General features: G+C 40.2%; 1 protein-coding gene across 4 annotated transcripts in view; it reads left to right on the plus strand.

The window, feature by feature from the left end:
- SATB2 (SATB homeobox 2) overlaps positions 1–17,112 on the plus strand; it is a 132,654-nt gene that overhangs the window by 47,084 nt on the left and 68,458 nt on the right. For all 4 annotated transcript variants that reach the window (XR_007889946.1, XM_051624049.1, XM_051624050.1 and 1 more), the window contains 2 exons: positions 10,772–10,898; positions 13,053–13,176. Coding sequence is in view for 3 of the 4 variants with exons in the window: in XM_051624049.1 (XP_051480009.1) it covers positions 10,772–10,898; positions 13,053–13,176 (251 nt within the window). In the remaining variant the exon portion in view is untranslated. The remainder of the gene's footprint in view (positions 1–10,771; positions 10,899–13,052; positions 13,177–17,112) is intronic.

The following is a 17,112-nucleotide window of genomic DNA, read 5'->3' on the forward strand; positions in this document are numbered from 1 at the left end:
GGGGGATTTTTTAGCTCTTTGCATTTGAACATGAGACATAGCTTAGGAAAGAGAAGGAAGTGGTGAGAGCACTGAGCTCTGGAGGAATGGAGTTCTGGTACAGAAACTGGTTTAGTAGAGGAGTGTTGGCATTGAACAGTTTCTTTCACCAGAAAAGCCATCACTGGCACTGTTGTGATAACCTGTCTCTTACGGAGTCTGCAGTGACACAAAGAAAAAGAAGCCTCAGAGTGCTGTTGTGTGAGTGTATTTGCAGTGTCACCAGTGCTTGAGACTTTACTGACTTTTTCAGTGGCTGATGATGTCCGTTAAGCTACAGGTTTTGACTGGGATAGAGTTAATTTTCCTCATAGCAGCTCCACAGCTTCTCTGTCCTGTGATCATACGAGAATCTTAGTTGCTCCTTAAAGAAGCAGTAAACTTCTGGAAATGCTTCAAAGCTTGACATGTGTGTACTGTAAACCTCCAGAACCAAAAGGTGAATAACTTTTCTGTGCCCTGTGCACAGAAAGTTATAATTCAATTAAAAAAAAAAAAAAAAAGTTTTTTCTGTCTTCTTATCTTTTGTTTGCAAACTAACTAATGTGAAGACAAAAATGCTAACAAGATCCAAAAAGAATCTAGTGGCTTTATAAGGAAATAGGTTCAATTCTAGGAAGATGTGGGCTAAGAAAACAAATTTGGGTTAATCTCAACATAATGTGGGCTCATCAATGATACAAGGGAATACTGTTTTTTCTGAGTCTGGTAACAGTTCCTGCTTGCTCTGAGTCATCTCCTCTAGTGGTGAACTACAGTCTTATTTTTCTCCTTTGTTTTCAGTTGATAGGAAATGTAGCATAGTTCAGTAACCAGCAAAGCTTTATTTAGACTTGTGAGAAATGCAGAATTTTTTGCTCTTCCTTGGGAAAAGAAAGAGGGAAATGGGGAACCTGAGAATCAGATTATTGACTGAAATGAGTGTCAGTGAAGGGAAAATTTGTATTGAATTTAATTGAATGTATCTGATTTACAATGCTGCTGAAATTAGAGACTAATGTTATTAAAATGTATTTTGAAAATAAGTATTTCAACCTTAAAGATACAGTTCTGTCTAGTAGATCAGTTTATAAGGGGTGGGTAAGATTTCATGGTTTGCCTTTTATCTACTGGTGAGCTATGAGGAAGACCCAAGCCTAATGAACAAACCCTCAGTCTTTGATCTGTTGCGTATTGTTAAATGTATGTATGTGTGCTCATTTACATATGGATAATTTTGTTTCCCTATAATTATTTCGTATAAAGATGCTAGAATACAAATCTTAACTCCTTTGTTGACTGCTTCATGGTGGATCTATTTCTTAACTGAATGTCACTAGAGATACTAGCATCAAGCCTATGGACACTGTTGGTCTTGTATGGTTCTGGATATGCTCTTTACAATAGTGCAGGTGCAGAGAGCAAAAGACTTTGAAGTCAAATTGCAGAGGTAAAGCAATCACATCTGCACATGTTGCATTCATACTGAATTAGTGGAAGCAGTCATTGTTTGGGGTTTTCAGCAAAGTCCTCAGTCCCTCTCAGCAGCAATACATGCTTTTCTGTGCTGCTAGTTAGATGCCATTCTACTAGTTCTTCAATTGTTCGTAGTGGTGTTTTGTTTTTTTTTCATGGAAGTCTAAGAGCTGAAAGTCTGGTGGGAGGAAAGAAAAGACAGAAGGCAGGCCAAAAGGAGTAATTCAGTGAAAAAACATTCTGCTAATCTTTATACAGCTTAAGGAAAACCTGAGAAGACAAAAATCTTAAACTAAAGAGATTAACCTGTTAAACTACATAGGCCAAAATATTAATCTACATTCAGTTTAAGGGTTTGTTTGTGCACAGCATGCTATGCGTCCTTATTTTTCTTTGGACTGGAGACCCATGAATTTTCAAATCTACTTATAGTTGACTCAACACAAAGATAGTTGGCTACTGTACGTCTGCAGTCAGAGCCAGACTTTGTGTTCTCTGTAGCTTGTTAGTTGTAGGCAGGATATTCAGAGTCATACAAGGCCAAACAATGTCCGTACACTTAATTCTAAGCCTAATAGTCTCTACAATGTTTTATTAGCACTGCTCTTTTATAACCTTTAAAATGTGTTTTCTGCATTCAGTTGCATGCCATGTTGTGCTTTTTTCCTGCTCAGTGGGCTGTCTTTCCATGTGAAGCTTATAGGCGAGCATTGAGTCTGGGTGAATTGAAGGAGTTTGGGGCACTGACATCTTTTTTTACAACTGATACAGGTTTTTTTGCCAAAGAGGGAGAACACCTTCTGCCTCTCCCTTTCTTCTCTATCTGAAAATATCACAATCTAAAAATCAAAAAAAGGCTTCTGGAAGGTGAAGAGCAAAAGCTGCTCAGATGCTGTGTTCTCCCTGCTGGAGGTGTCATGAGGCAGGTTGAGTTGGTGGTGTTGGGCTGGCAGGAAACTGACAAAGGAGGCTGGAAAGCTAATGTTTGTGTCAAGTTCTGGTCCTCTTACTCAGGTACAACCCCTTGTAGATCAGGTGATGACAATACAGTCAGTCAGTGAGTCCAGAATTCGGGGTGAAGTGACTGAGGCATCATTTGTGGCTGGTAAAGAAACATGTTCAGTGGATTAAAGCACCAGCTGTTGAGTACACTTGCATGCATGTTTCTTAGCAACTGAGGCAAATACACTAAAGTCCCCATTTTCATCCTGTAAAGCTGAGGTGGCAATGCGTTATCCGTCCCCACTAGCAGCAGCAGCTGCCTGTGTTGACTTTTTGGGAGGCACTAAATTATAGACAGGAGCCGAGGTCCTGGGGGAGGGCAGAGAAGCAGCTAGTGTTTTGCTGGGGAACCTGGAACTCAAAGAGAGGCAGCTGCTGTCCGAAGCAAAAGAGCACTGGTTTTATATTGTAAAGCAAACCTCCAGGTATGGGAACAGCTAAGGACATTCTTTGATAGGGAACAGGCTGAGTTGTGACACTCCTGGTCTGAATTTCAAAGGTGTTCAGCAGCCACTTGCACCCTGAGAGGAGGCACTGCCTTTGCTCCTGTGCAGCTGAGCAAGCTCAAGCATTCCCAGGATTGAGCTGGGAAGGATCTTACCATAAGAGCAGAATCTGCTGAAAAGATCATAATTTCATGCAAAATGAGGAAAATTGCCATGTTCTGGGCTTCAGGCGGGGGAAGCCGTTAGTGAAGAAGTGGGTGTTGTAGCACTGGGGCTGCTGAATAGTACTGTTGAGAAAAGTAGCTCTGGTGTGATGGTGTCTCTCAGGAGTGGACAGCCTGGCGGAGGGTGAAGCTGAGTGCCAGGCTGGCAAGGTTATGAAGGCCAACTGCTAAAAGCTGCTTAATATCCTGAATGAAGTAGCCTTTCTGTAATGAGTTTTCATGATGGAACAGACTCCGTTTTCATGCCATGGAAGTGAGGCTTAGAGAAGTGGTTCTCTCAGACAAAAGAGAAAAAGAGGACTTCTCTCTCTGTTCTCAGGTGTTAGTTCTTGCTGTCCAGGGTATGTGCAGACTTGTCCCAAAAAATGCCAAAAGAGAGATGTTATGCAGGGCTAAATGTATTTTTACTCAATGAAGGTAATAATTTTAAAAGTAGTACAGAAGAACATTAAAAGTACTTGGTTTTGTAATATTTTGTACCTCATTTGCTTCCTCACCCTTCTGTTTATTTGTGGTATTCATGTTCTATCATATAACAGTTTTAAAAATAAATCCCTGAAGTAAATAAAATCAACCTTTTTTTTCTGTTTCCTTACCAAGCATTGGCTGTTTTTTAAGGGGGTTGGAAAATTAAATAAAGACTTTGAAAATAACAAGCTCCAGAAAAATTTATTTAATTTGTGTGTTCATTCTATTCTCTCTTTCTCCCCCCCCCCCTCTTCTCTCTCTCTTTCTCCCCCTTTTTTTTTTTTTTAAGATCTTTATTAATTTAGCTAGTAACTTCGTGCCTACATTAAATTAATTTAATAAAAGTCAGGGTCCTCACATAACATTTCCCAAATGTGAAGTAGCATCTATTACATGAGGCACAATCTTTTTCAGTAAAATGTAGATCTGATATATAGAATTACAAGGCACCAAACAGTTTGGTGTATGTTATTTAAGTCAAATACTTGAGTACAGTCATGCTGGAGGAGAGGAACAGGCAACACTAGCAATCAAAAAATTAAAAACTCAAACCAAGCTTCATATATCAAAGCTATTTTCATCTGTGAAAGTACTCTGAAGCAATTAAACCTTGTAACACTAAGTCTGTTGACAGTTATTTAAAACCATGTTTCTAGAAATATTTCAGTATATATTAATGTACATATAAGTATGTAAATGCATGATCTAGATAAAAGTCTGTATTGATACAGATATTGATTTGTATTGATACAGATCTAAAAGCCAGAAAGGCTAGATATGAGTGTTTAAATTGACCAGCTCATAGATGCATGGTTGCATCACAAGGATTCATTCTGTAAACTGCTGTTGGTATGCGTAGTTTATGACAGCATTTTAAAAACAGCACTAGCTAAGACCTTCACCAACAGCAGTACAAGCAGCTTTGTGCTGCTGGAGATTTAGGTGGCTGGCCGTGCCTTCCCCTTGGGTGAAAATGCACGAGTCTGGTGAGCTGGGGTGGAGCGTTCATCATGCAGGGAGTGTGGGTGTTCCTGTTGATTTGTGGATGTGTACATCACAGTGTAATCACATAGTTTATTCCTGTTCTCTCACTGAATTATTTATTATGGACTGAAATGAGGAAGGAGGGAGATTCTTTTGTATTGGCATAAACATAGGATTATGTTCACTGTGTGCTTTCAATTACTAAATCACAGATATGTCAATGGGCGTAATACAGCCTACCTCACAGGGATGTTACAAAGCTTAATTAATTAATGTTTTAAAAGTGCTTGGGGATCCTCTGATGAAAGGTGCTTTATAAGTACAGAGGAGGATTATGCTGATTATTTTCCCATCTATTACTGCAATATGTCACTTATTGAAATTCAGTAGAATAACATGTGCACCCTTAAAATTACGGGCAAAGGCAGTATAGTCTTTTCAAAATTGCTGTAAGAGCTAGAAAAGGCAGCTAAATAATATAATACAGAAATTAATATAATCAGTGTTTTTTAAATCGTTACCATTGTTTTTTTCTCCTTTCTGCTTGAAAAGTCATTACCTTTGCTGGATTAACAATAATAACTACAAATTATGCCTTTATGTTGTTACATTTTGATGATATACTACAGCCAGGGCACAGGTTAGAATCACAGGCAGAGTTGTTATGTACTGCGGGGTAGTGATTACCTGCAGAACTGATTTATGGCTAAATATTTCTATGTGCTTATTACATGGCAGAGGCAGTTTTTAATTTCTGTAACAAAGCACAGCTGAACAAAGGAAAATTACATGCTATAGCATAAGGATGAGACGGCTCTGAAGAGGATGAACAGATGCAGTCAACATCAGAAGAGCATATACCCATCTTGTAGGGGGATCCTGTCAGCAGTGCCTGATAGATAAATGGCTGAGTTCAGCACTGCCTATTCCCTCAGCCTTTCTGAAGCTCACCTAGACACCATGTTGTTTGCTGTGTTTGGCTGTACAGGCATGTGTTCTTTCCTGAATTGTGTGTAACTTGTACTGCCACGGCCTGCAGCAGTGCTGACCCAGGGTCAGTGAACATGGAGCTCTAGTGTTAAGAATAAGCTTTGCACTTCTCCAGTTTCCAGCCAGACTGTGTCCATCATTCCACAAGGAGAGCAGTTGTCTGCTTTAATACCTCACCCTACATGAGTCTCAGCAGGTTACATTTACATATGCTATAGAAAATGAGAGTTTTTGGGGTTATGCATCAGGGCTTCAAATGGTTTGTCTCTTAAAGTTGACAAATGCTTTTCTTAACTATGTTTAGTTAGCAATCAGTACTGTCTGCTATCCTTCTTTTCCTCTTTAGCCAAAAGACACAAATTTCATTCTCTTTGCCTCTCTACCTATTTGGGCAAGTATTACTCATCATTCATTTTGTAGCTGTCTCTGGAAAAATATTGAGGTGGGGGTCGTGATGCTAACAGGAACTTCTGAATGTCCTTTGTTTGATGCCATGACATACCTTTAATCCTAGCAGATTAGCATTTTAAATAAATTACATTAATCCTATGTGACCTACCTACAGGTGTCCATTTAAGATGTAACTCAGGTATGCTCATAATTTGTGAAAGGTGAAATCAGGAGTCTATCCATGGTGGGAGCAGGGAATGGTTTGTGAAGGATGCCAGTGACCGCATGAGGTGTGTTCTGATCTTGTTTGCTCTGCTTAGCTGCAAAAAGGATTTTGTAAAATACCCCTTTTTAAGAGTTTGATTTTACAGTAGTGATGTATTGAAGCATCCATGAGATGCCCCAGGGATTCCTGTGGGACTATCCAGATGAAAAGTTAACTGTGCAGGTGACTTGGAGGTGCAGGACCTGGACCTAATTCTCTTTATAACCAAGATGTGTCATAGCTAGACTATGACATATATATGTATTCTAAACCCCAGATGTGGCATTCTTAGAATGAGTGAACTTGATGGCTGCCTTTCCATTTGCAAAGAGAAATGAAGCTTCTACCCCACATAGGTAATAATTTTCTGGGAAAGTGTAAGCTAAATATTAATGAAAAGGGTTTGCCACCTTAGCTGCATTTTTCTAGCAGAGCCATATTTTGTCTTTTGCTGCTGTTGTGCTCCAGATTCATGTAGTTATTCTAGAAGTTCACATCTCACTAGTGTGAAGTCCCAGGAGTAATCCCAGTGCTTTGGATGTATCACTGTTTCAGGTGATACAGGTGATAAAGGTAATGAAGATCCTGTGATAAGTTCTCCTGGCTATAGAGATCAGCCATGATGTAGGTGGTCAAACCTTCTGTTCAATGCATTACTCTGCTCTAACTTGCATAGTTATCACTTTCTTCTCCAAAGGAGCAGCATTTTAAATGAAACTAACTTGAAAGTACTCTGACAGGGTGGCACTTCATTTGCCTAAGTGGAACGATGGCAGTGAATTGCAGTAGTTGTTACGTAAGAACCTGACACTTGGGCTCACAGAAGTTTGCTGCTAGTGTGTTCTGACATTCATGTGGGTAAAAGGAACTACGCAAATTTAAAACTAGGATACTCTTTTTTTCCCTGTCTGCATATTGATGAAGCTGAAACTTAAGCTTAGTAAAAGACCTGTCAGTAGCAGGACATGCATTCAAGAGCCAACAGCCAACATGGATAGAAAATCTCTTTTAAAATATGTTTTGAAAAAAAATCTTATACAAAAAATGTTTGTTCTCTTTATTGTCATGTTTGTTCTGTTTGTTGTCTTTAGTTGACTAACTGGCCTGGGCTGCATTCAACCATTTCTAGATGAGTTCTCGAGAGCTGTTCTAGCGTACGGCTATTTTCTGAGTGTTTGCAAGCTTTGAAATCTGTTGAACTTTCTGTTCAAAAACTTGTGAGAAGAGTCCCAAAGGATCATTGATACAGGAAAGAGAACTAGACTCATTAATAGAAAAGTTTTGTGAACCCATGGAAGATGTGCTTTTGGATTTCTTTCGCAGTCTGATCTGTTGCGCATTATCCACACATAATTTTGAGAAGGTCTGGAGCTGACAGAGAAGTGATATTCCTTGAGCAGTAGTGTATTCATTAATAACACAGTGACCTTTGTTCATTTGCACCCCCACTCCCAAGTCTCAGTTGCGGTGGGATAAAAGCTCAGTTAGGCCAATTAAAGTGTTTTCTTTAAAGGCCTGAGCTGTACCAGTTGGAGTTAATGAGAGGAACAATAAAAAATGTGTATGTGGAAGTGACTTCTCACTACCAGGCTGTTCTCAGCTTTGCTGTTAACAGTAGAAGCACCCAGTCCTGCATGAGAAGGGACCTTTTTAGGGAGCAAATTTTGGTCCACTCAGATTTTACTGAGGAGTCGTTCAGAGATGTCTTTTAGCATACAGAGAATACATTTGCTCAACAAGCTGGCATCATCTTCCCAAATGCAGCCAAAGAGTTGCCTCAAGTACAGTGTTGATGCCACAAAATAAACCACCTGTGAAGTCTGCTGAGGAGCTGGATGGAAACCATGGGTTCTGACTATCATTTGGACAAGCTCAATGTGCTCTGGAAAAAAAAAAAAAATCACACATCATATCACACTGGCTGAAAAAATAGTGCACATCAGCAATGCTGTAACACAGAGTAAAGGACTTGCAGCAGGTGTTAACGTGCAAAGGCATCCAGCAGTATGGTAACACCTGTGTTTGTCTAAATCCAGCCAAAACAATTTCCTCTCCAGTTGTAGAGGATGATTAAAAAAAAAAAAAAAAAAATCTACCTGACTTCCAGTAGTAGCAGACATTTGCTGTGAAGCAATTTGGATAGTATTTCCCATGGTGCGCTGTGGCTGTGCTGTGGATTTTCTCTTTTGAACTTTTTTAGTTTGGGGACACTTCTGGTAACTTCAGTGACCCCCAGCCATCATTTTGTCTCTCACCAGCATCGCCAGGCCCGAGCAGTTACAGATGGTGTGCTCTGAGTGCTTTTCTTAATTGAATGAAAAATAAAGCCTCTTGTAAAATATTACCAATTTAGATGTGACTTATGGGGCACATATGATGCTTATTTTTTCAATTACATGAAAACTTGGCGTGGTTAAACATAGGAAGCCAAGTGTTCTGTGAAGCTGGTATAGATTTCTGGATTTTTAGGTGATTTTGCTTTAATATATAGCAGAAGGGGGTGAAGGAAGTCAGCAGCTAAACTGTGTTTCCCCAGTATGTATATCACTCAGTGGACCCTTGATGCTCATTTCATGACTAATATATGCTGTACTTCATGTATTTCTTGTTGTCACCAGAGATAACATTAAGTAAACTATCCCCTTAAGAAAAACAGCTTTTCTTGGCAAGTGGAATATAACTCAAGGAGCCAGCACTGGAGACATACGGTGCTGTGAATGAGTGCTGTGTGTTACTCTACTGGATCTGAGTCCAAGCACTATTTATACTGCAGCATATTCAGCACCAGATTGTTAAATCTTAATACTGAAACAGTGCATCATTTAAATGTTTTTGTTCTGTTTATGTCCCATTTTAAAGCTTTGGATATCAAGCAACACGTACTAACTTTTTGTTCCATTTGGACAAGATCTCCCCTTGCCTAAAGCTTCCTAATCTGCTCTTGAAGTATTAGTCTGTCTGTACCAGCAAGTTAAAGTGAAATTTTGTGCCACTGAGGATGAACTAGCTCACTGCAAGGTTGTTACAGTATGCGGTGATAGGATACATTGCAAAGCAGGACATCAATGATAAATGTAAACATTTAAATACTACAGAAAAGGAGTTGTACTACAATGATGTCCTCTTCAACCTGTGTAGGAATGGGGGGAAAAATATTCCATTGCAGTTACTTCATGGACTCATAAGCATTTTGTTCTGTTACTGTCTCTGTGCAAGAACCATTGGTTTACTATTTCAGGGATGGTATTTATTTTATGATGATATTTGGGAGATCAGGAGAAAAGACCTTTACCATTTATTTCAGTTTGATTAGTTCCAGAGTAGGTGAAGAACCAGGAGTAGAGAGTGGGGAGGAGAGAGTTGAAGTGTCTTGGCATCACAGCATCCTTCCAGATACCCGAAGAGGGTTATTTGAGCTCCTGTTAAGGAGGTAGTTTTTCTCATCTAATTGTGTATTTTTGGCAGTAGAGCTTACAGATGGCATTTTTGAAGGTCAAAAAGTATACAAGCAGACCTCAAAAGGCATCAGTTTACATGGGAGGGAAGGTAACTGGTGTCTTGCAGGGCTGTGCCGAGAAAAGTTATGTGAGCAGAACAGTGGGGCAGTGGGAACATGGTGGAGGAGGAAATAACAGAAGTCGCAGTAGTGCAAAACAAGGCTGGACTGCTTTGCTGTCATGTAAGATGGCACTGTGGCTTCCTTTGTTTGGTGTCTTCCTGGAAGTCATTCCTGCGTACTAGTCATTGTTTTTGGTGTGGGTGGGCTCTCTGCAATTGCCTAAACAGAAATAATACCTCTGCAACAAATGGTTTACCATCCAAGCTTACAGTCTTTGTGACAAGCTCATCCAGAAGAGGTGATGATCCCTATTAAAGAATGAACAGAAGTAGAAATAGGACTTGCAGCATTTTCTCCGCCCCAAAATGCTATTTTGGATCTGTGGTCAGCTGCTTGCCGTTATGATTTTTATTTTTTTTTTTCACAGAGAAAAGCAACCATCTGCATAGTGCAGCTGGGAGTGAACTCTTCTTACTTTGTGTATTTCCAGGGGCATCCATCCACACTGGGAATTGTACCATGCTTAGATTGTAGCTATGTGCTGAAAGCCCACACACAGGCATTTTCCTGTTCAAGTCAAAACCAATGCATTTATTTACTGAAGGGTTTTGCAGACTGCAAAATCAGGAGTGTAGAGTATTTAAAGCTTGTTCTAACTTAGAGATTCAGGCTTTAGTGGGATGATGAAAGATGTGAAGGGCGGAAGCCTCCTGTGCTTCCTTGAAGTAATTTAAAAGCCAGGAACATGTCAGCAAGTCTCTGCTAAGGATTTAAAATCTGTTACAACTCTTCCGCATTGTTTGTTTCAGGATTCAGTACAACACATCTTTTTGAGCAAGACTGCGATAAAACTCAAGGCAGATCTTGAATCTTGTGAACAAAGAAGCTTATCAAAGGGTTTAGTAAATGGATGATAAAATGTAAATTTTTTTTTATTTTTTTTTTTCAGGAATAATCAAGCTAGGGAGGTGGAATCCCCTTCCTCTCAGTTATGTGACTGATGCACCAGATGCGACAGTAGCTGACATGCTACAAGATGTCTATCATGTTGTGACATTGAAAATCCAATTACAAAGGTGGGTGTTTCTGAACATCTGTCCTTCTCTATTCTCTCAGCTGCTCTGTCGATTACAGCATTACTACAGAGATTAGCACATCCTACCTTCACTAATTTCTTGTCTTTTGATGAAATTAAAATAAAAGAAGGGTGGGTCACTTGGCAGCTTTTTGGTGTGTGTTCCAACTGATTTTGTATGTTTTCTGAAGTAGCAGTATCGTAGCAGAGAGGGAAGGGGGAGAAAATCAAGTAAAGATTATGGGTCCTTTAAAAGCAGATCTTTCCACAGTCCCTAATGTAATGGATTCTTGAGGCCTTATTCTATCAAAAAATAAACTCCTTGCCTATTTCCACAGGCAGCATTGTGAGAATCCAGGTCTTCTACTGACAGTTGCTGAGATGGGGAGAAGGGGAGCTTGTTGACTTGCCTTTTTTTCTCCAGTGGTGTTCCCAGTGAAAAGGCAAGCAGATGAGGAAGGGATGTGTTACTGCAGCTCCATTTAGTGTTTGGAAAATATTTTCCTTCCCTGAATTCTAGTTCTGATTAGAAAAGCAAAAGCTTCCGACACTTTTACGCTTACTTGCCTGCCCTACCTGCCTCCCTGCGCTTTTTCTCCCTCTTTTCCTCTATTTGCCTTCAAAGGAGTCCTCAAATAGTTACTGATGTCTGGATAAGGAGTTGTGGCAGGTCCCTGGCAGTGCATGGCATACTCTAGGCCTGCTGGTAAGCCTACATTGTGAGGTCTGCTGTAGTTCTATGGCCAGGACACGTCAGAGGAAAAAGGCAAAAATAACAGAGAGCCTGGGATAATTTATGCACAGTTGTTCAAATCTCAGCTTGAACAGAAGAGGTGTCCATTGGGATGTGTGTATATATGTGTGTGTCCTTTGGTGGCAGGTACCTGCTCTCCAGCTGTTCAGTTCTGATTTGAATTTTGAAGTAGTTGGTACCTCACTGATGCTAACCTGCCAAGCAGCAACATTTCTTCCGTTATATCTCTGATGGGACTTGGGGTTTCCAATTCCCACTAAAAGGCATTTCCTTGGTTTTATATACTGTTAAAATTTCTCACGTAAACTGCATCTCTGCAGCATAGTTGTGAAAGAAGATCTAGAGCCTGTAGCCTCTTTAAAACTAGGAATGCAGTAACTCATGTCCTTCTGAGTATCAGCTACCAGGAGTCCACCTAGCCAGTTGTCACATCTGTATTACCAGAGGGTATTAGCCCAAGATCAAGGTCTCATTCTTTATCTTCGAAGTGCTTGAATGCCTGGATGCCAATAAAAGGTAGCCTGTGACTTAGAGATAAAGATGGTAATTGAGTACTTGAACTCCTCAAGCAAAACTGAACTTTCAACTCTGAGGGTAAAGCCAGGCTGTGTGGGCAGAAGGCAGGACCACCTCAGAGGCTGACTGGAGACTGTGCATTAGGTTTCTCAGGCATGAATGGCACTGGGAAGCTTCTTCCAGTGTTCTGATGCACTTCTCATGTTTGTCCCCATGGATGTAGACACAGACCATAAGATTGTTAAATTAAAAGAGGCACAAGTCACATGAAAACAAAAGCTTCACTACATATGCAATTCTTGTAGAATGGAAGTGAAAACGAGCTACATGTGGCAGATGTTGGGCATACGACAGTGTGTTTCTGAAGGGCTCTTGGATACATCACTGATGAGGGCAGTATGAGAACCAGTGTAAAATAAACTGAATTTCTCAGACTCACTTCTCAAAGCCTTTCCTCCACACAAGAGGCCGTTACTGTTCAGTGACTTTTTTAGCAACAGTGTGGCATATGTTTGTTTTTCTGTCCCAACAGGAGTATCTCTGTCTGGAGATGATGGCTTTATCCAGCCTTTTCTGGGGCTTGCTTTACGTAGTTCTTTGCTCTCCATCAAGCCCCTGAGGGAACAGTTATGCACACATGTAATATCATGGTAGGATTAGCTGCTATTCCTGCCATGTACTGTCATTCTTTTAGTTAAATTACACATCCTCTGGGAGTTGGACTCAATGTGGAGAGGAAGGTGGGGAGAAACCCCTTGATGGATTGGCTAAGCAGGAAACTCCAAGGCTGTGCTCACTGCTTAAAGGTCTATAGCACTTGTACAAAAAGAGTAAGCATCTGTGAAGGTGATAATTCTATCTCCTTTTTGCTTTCTGTTTTAACAGTTGTTCAAAGTTGGAAGACTTGCCAGCAGAGCAGTGGAACCATGCCACAGTTCGCAATGCCTTAAAGGAACTGCTCAAAGAGATGAATCAGAGCACACTAGCCAAAGAATGTCCTCTTTCTCAGGTCAGTGTTTCTAACAGGCTAAGGGAAAGCCAGATTTACAAGATAGAAAGCTCATATTTGTTCAGTAAAGGGCTTAGACTAAACAATTCCATAAATAAAAAATAGATTTCTAATTTTCTTTAGGAAAAAGAAATTCTAATGAATATGAAAAAGAGTATCTTTATACCATGTTTGCTTAGTGGATGGCCAGATGGAAATTATGAATGAATGGTTGACTTTTATGCTGCTGTTCAGAGAGATGTAGATGTAAATCCTTCATTCTGAATCTTTTACAAGAGGAGTAATGAACCTCAAATGTGAGACTTGTGTTACTTTTTCCCACTAGCAGAAGCCTGCCTCCCCCACCAACCTGCAGGTAGCTCTCATCCGCCTCCATCTGTGATAAAAAGTATGCTGTTTTAACAGTTGTGCCCCGATTTATAGGCAACAGCAACACAAAACATATATGTAATTACATGTAAAAAAGCCAACAAAAACAAAAAAAACCAAGAAAAACTCCGTCTGATTCTTGCTGACTGCTTTATAAACAGCAGTCATGTCATGTCCAAGACACTAAGACATGGGTTCCTACAGATATTATGACTTCTCTTTGTGCTTCAGATTGTCATAACAAGAGATTCATACAACTTTCAGGACTGTGTCCTCCTTACCTCTCAGAAAAAAACCCAAAACTAAACAGAAAACACATCAGCACCCAGACCAAATAACTTTGCCAGAAGTGAAAAATATGTGGCATTCTTTAGGAGGAAAGTCTTCACCATGAGGGTAGTAAGGCACCGGAATAGGTTGCCCAGGAAGGTTGTGGGTGCCCCCTCCCTGGAGGAGTTCAAAGCCAGGTTAGATGAGGCTTTGTGCAGCCTGGTCCAATGAGATGTGTCCCTGCTCATAGCAGGGAGGTTGAGGTCCCTTCCAACCTCAACCATTCTATGATTCTGAAAGCTTCATTAGAATCATAGGTGATTAAGGGAGTGGAACATCTCCCTTATGAGGAAAGGCTGAGGGAGCTTGCAGGGGGGTTGGGCTAGATGGTCTTTTGAGGTCCTTTCCAACCCCTAACATTCTGTGATTCTGTGATAGGTTAATCTGCTTACTGTATCTTAAAAAAGTCAAAACATCAGTAATCCATACTCTCTAAAAATGTCATTGCTTTGCTAGCTTGTATCCAGTGTTCCTTCTCTTGAGGTTGCCTGTCTTGCATTGCACTGTATGGTCATCCTGCAATTCATGATGCAAAGCCTCTAGGAACCAGCACAAATTGGTCTCACCGTGTTGTGATTACAAGTCCAGGGAAAGCACAGAGGTGAGATACAGAGCAGAATTCAGGTCTTTGCAATGGGTAGTAATCATGTTCCTCATCTTCCTTAGCCTGTTGGGTCTGCAGAACTAATAAGAATAGAAAGGCTGTTTAAGGAAAAGCCATGTAATTTGCCTTACTGCTAAAAGAGTAGCAGTGACTCTTGATATGCACTGAGCATAAGTGTGTTGAATACAGAAGTGTTTTTCTCTTCACACAGTTTAAGTGTAATTTCTTTAGATAGAATTATCTGTGGAATCTGGTCAGCTAATGATGATTGCAGCATATGGTTGTGTCTGCCCAGGCTTCTTTATTATCCAGTGCAACTAAGCTATACATCATTTCATACACAGAATTCATTTGTTTTCTGGGTCTTTTTCCTCCCACTTCAGTTTCAAAGCCTACCGGGTGGAAATGCTACAGTTGGTTTACTCTTTCTGTAGCCTCAATCTGAAATGTATTTATAAAATTACTGGTGGCAGCACTGTAGCAGCAAAAATTCTTGCCCCAGTATTTATTTGGAGAACAAAGCTAAAAGAAGATCCTTCTGTAGAAGTTTAAACTTGCTTTCTTTTAAGCACAGGTGTTAGTGACCTTGAGTAGTGACTAACCCTTGAACTGAGACTGCAAGAATGCAGCTTGTATTATTATTTTTAGTATTGCCATAAAAAGTTTCAGTCTCTTTTGTTTTGCCACGCAAAATGCAAAACATACAATGGAAGGTTGTATAGGAGCTGTCTATTACCATCATCTGAATATGCCTCTAATACAATTCCTTTTCCCAAATCAGTTTAAAAAAAATATCGTGCCAAATGTGAAATGTCATTACAACCCCCTTGTGGTTAATATATTATTGACAGCAGCAAATTGTGGAGTGGTCTCTTAGGAGTCAAACTGCAGAGTAAATGCTGCTGTTTATTAATGTGTTCACAGTGCCTCAAGTACAGAAGTGGAGAGGGGCAGTGCAGGGAGCTATTGCACCAGCAACAATGCTCCGTCTCTGGTTCTCAGTGCCTAAGCTCTCCATGCAGCCCAGATGGGGATTCTGATTGCCACTAATGGGAAATGTAATCATTCACTTTGATTTAAAATTGTTCTGTTTTTTTCTGCTAGGTGTATTATGTGGCTGCGTCTTAGTTACTCTTAGCATACGGCTCCTTTTCAAGCAAATAAATCCCAGTTAACCAAGTAGGGGGGAAGGAGAGTCGGGAGTGAGTGAGTGTGGCAGAAATAAATCAAATTATTTCAGGATTTTCATCTTTGCATAGAGACCTGTCTTTCCTCTATATTATATAACTCATTTCAGCACTGCCCATGAGTTTTGTCTGGAGCAAGATTTTTTGGGGTGTGAGCACATTCCATATTTTTTTCCTTGAACTTACTACACTGGATTTTCTTTGTTGGGGTATTTCTCAGCTCCTGGGCTGAGTAGTTTTCTTTCCATGTGCCTGTCATGGCCGCACACTTGTGAAACCTCCTATCTGTTTGCTTCGTGTAACTTCTTCCTTCTTTTAGGGTTTTCCCAGGAATAATATGCATTATTTAGAAATTTGGAAATACTCTTTTATTTATTTTTTTTTCCCCCTCTCTTCAGAATGGGTATTTCCCTTCTGCTAACTTACCAAGATTCCTGGCAGAAATGCCCCTAGGATATGTAGTTTGAAAGTTGTCATGGTTCCTTCCCCTCCTCTGCTGTCAAGCAGTTGAAGAGAATCTGTCCTGGGATTTTTCATCAGTGGTTTTTTTGATTTGACTATATATTTTCAGCTTTGCTATCTTAAATAAAGGTTAATGGGTTAATATATTTATGATATTTAATAGCCCTTCAATTTGAGTAATGTCCATTTATTGTAGGACTAGAGGATTTGAGGCCAGAGGGGAGAAGGGGAAAACTAATTGTTATGTAGACACAGATAAACAATTTCCCCACCCTTCTTTAGTGACTGGAAATGTAACTAAAGTGACTCTGAGAACAAGCAAGTTATCTCAGCTCAACTTCATTCAAAATCCTTTCTTAGCAGAGGCTATCTCCACACCAGGCTTTCTGAATGCTATTGCTTGTTAAAATGCCTTGGAGCAAACAAGGATTTATGGGGAGGGAATTGCTGCTGTCTGCCACAATGCTAGGTTTATGTCTCAAAATATTGATTTTAATTAGAAAATTGGATCTCAGTTTTAGAAATGGAAGCTGCCATTTAAAAAGGCTCTTACTTCATAGCCTTGAGACTACTGCAGTGTACCATAGCAGCCTCTGAGTGGAAAAGTGGAAGTAAAAAGGCAGAAGAGCCTCTCTTCTGAAAGTGCAGTTAGCTTTGGAAGACTGAAACTAATCTGCATGGCTGAGTTATCTTAAGTCTCTTGAGTTCTGCTAATACTTTTAAGTTCCCAAAACTCAAGAGTTCAGCCACAGCTGGAGTCCTGTGATGCTGCAGTGAATTGGGTAGAAGGCTGGATAAATATGGAAGAGGGAAGGATGTTTTTGTTTATAAAGCATTGTTAAAATTGAGTAAGGCAATGTGTAGGCTTTGTAGCTTTCCAGAGATGGCCAAGATCCCATTTTGCACAGGCGCCCACGCGAGCCAGCCGGCCAGAGCCTGAGCCTGAGCCTGCGGTAGATAGTTAATTTGAGCTTTGGGATCATC

The sequence above is a fragment of the Apus apus genome, chromosome 6, assembly GCF_020740795.1.
Source record: "Apus apus isolate bApuApu2 chromosome 6, bApuApu2.pri.cur, whole genome shotgun sequence".
NCBI lineage: Eukaryota > Metazoa > Chordata > Aves > Apodiformes > Apodidae > Apus > Apus apus.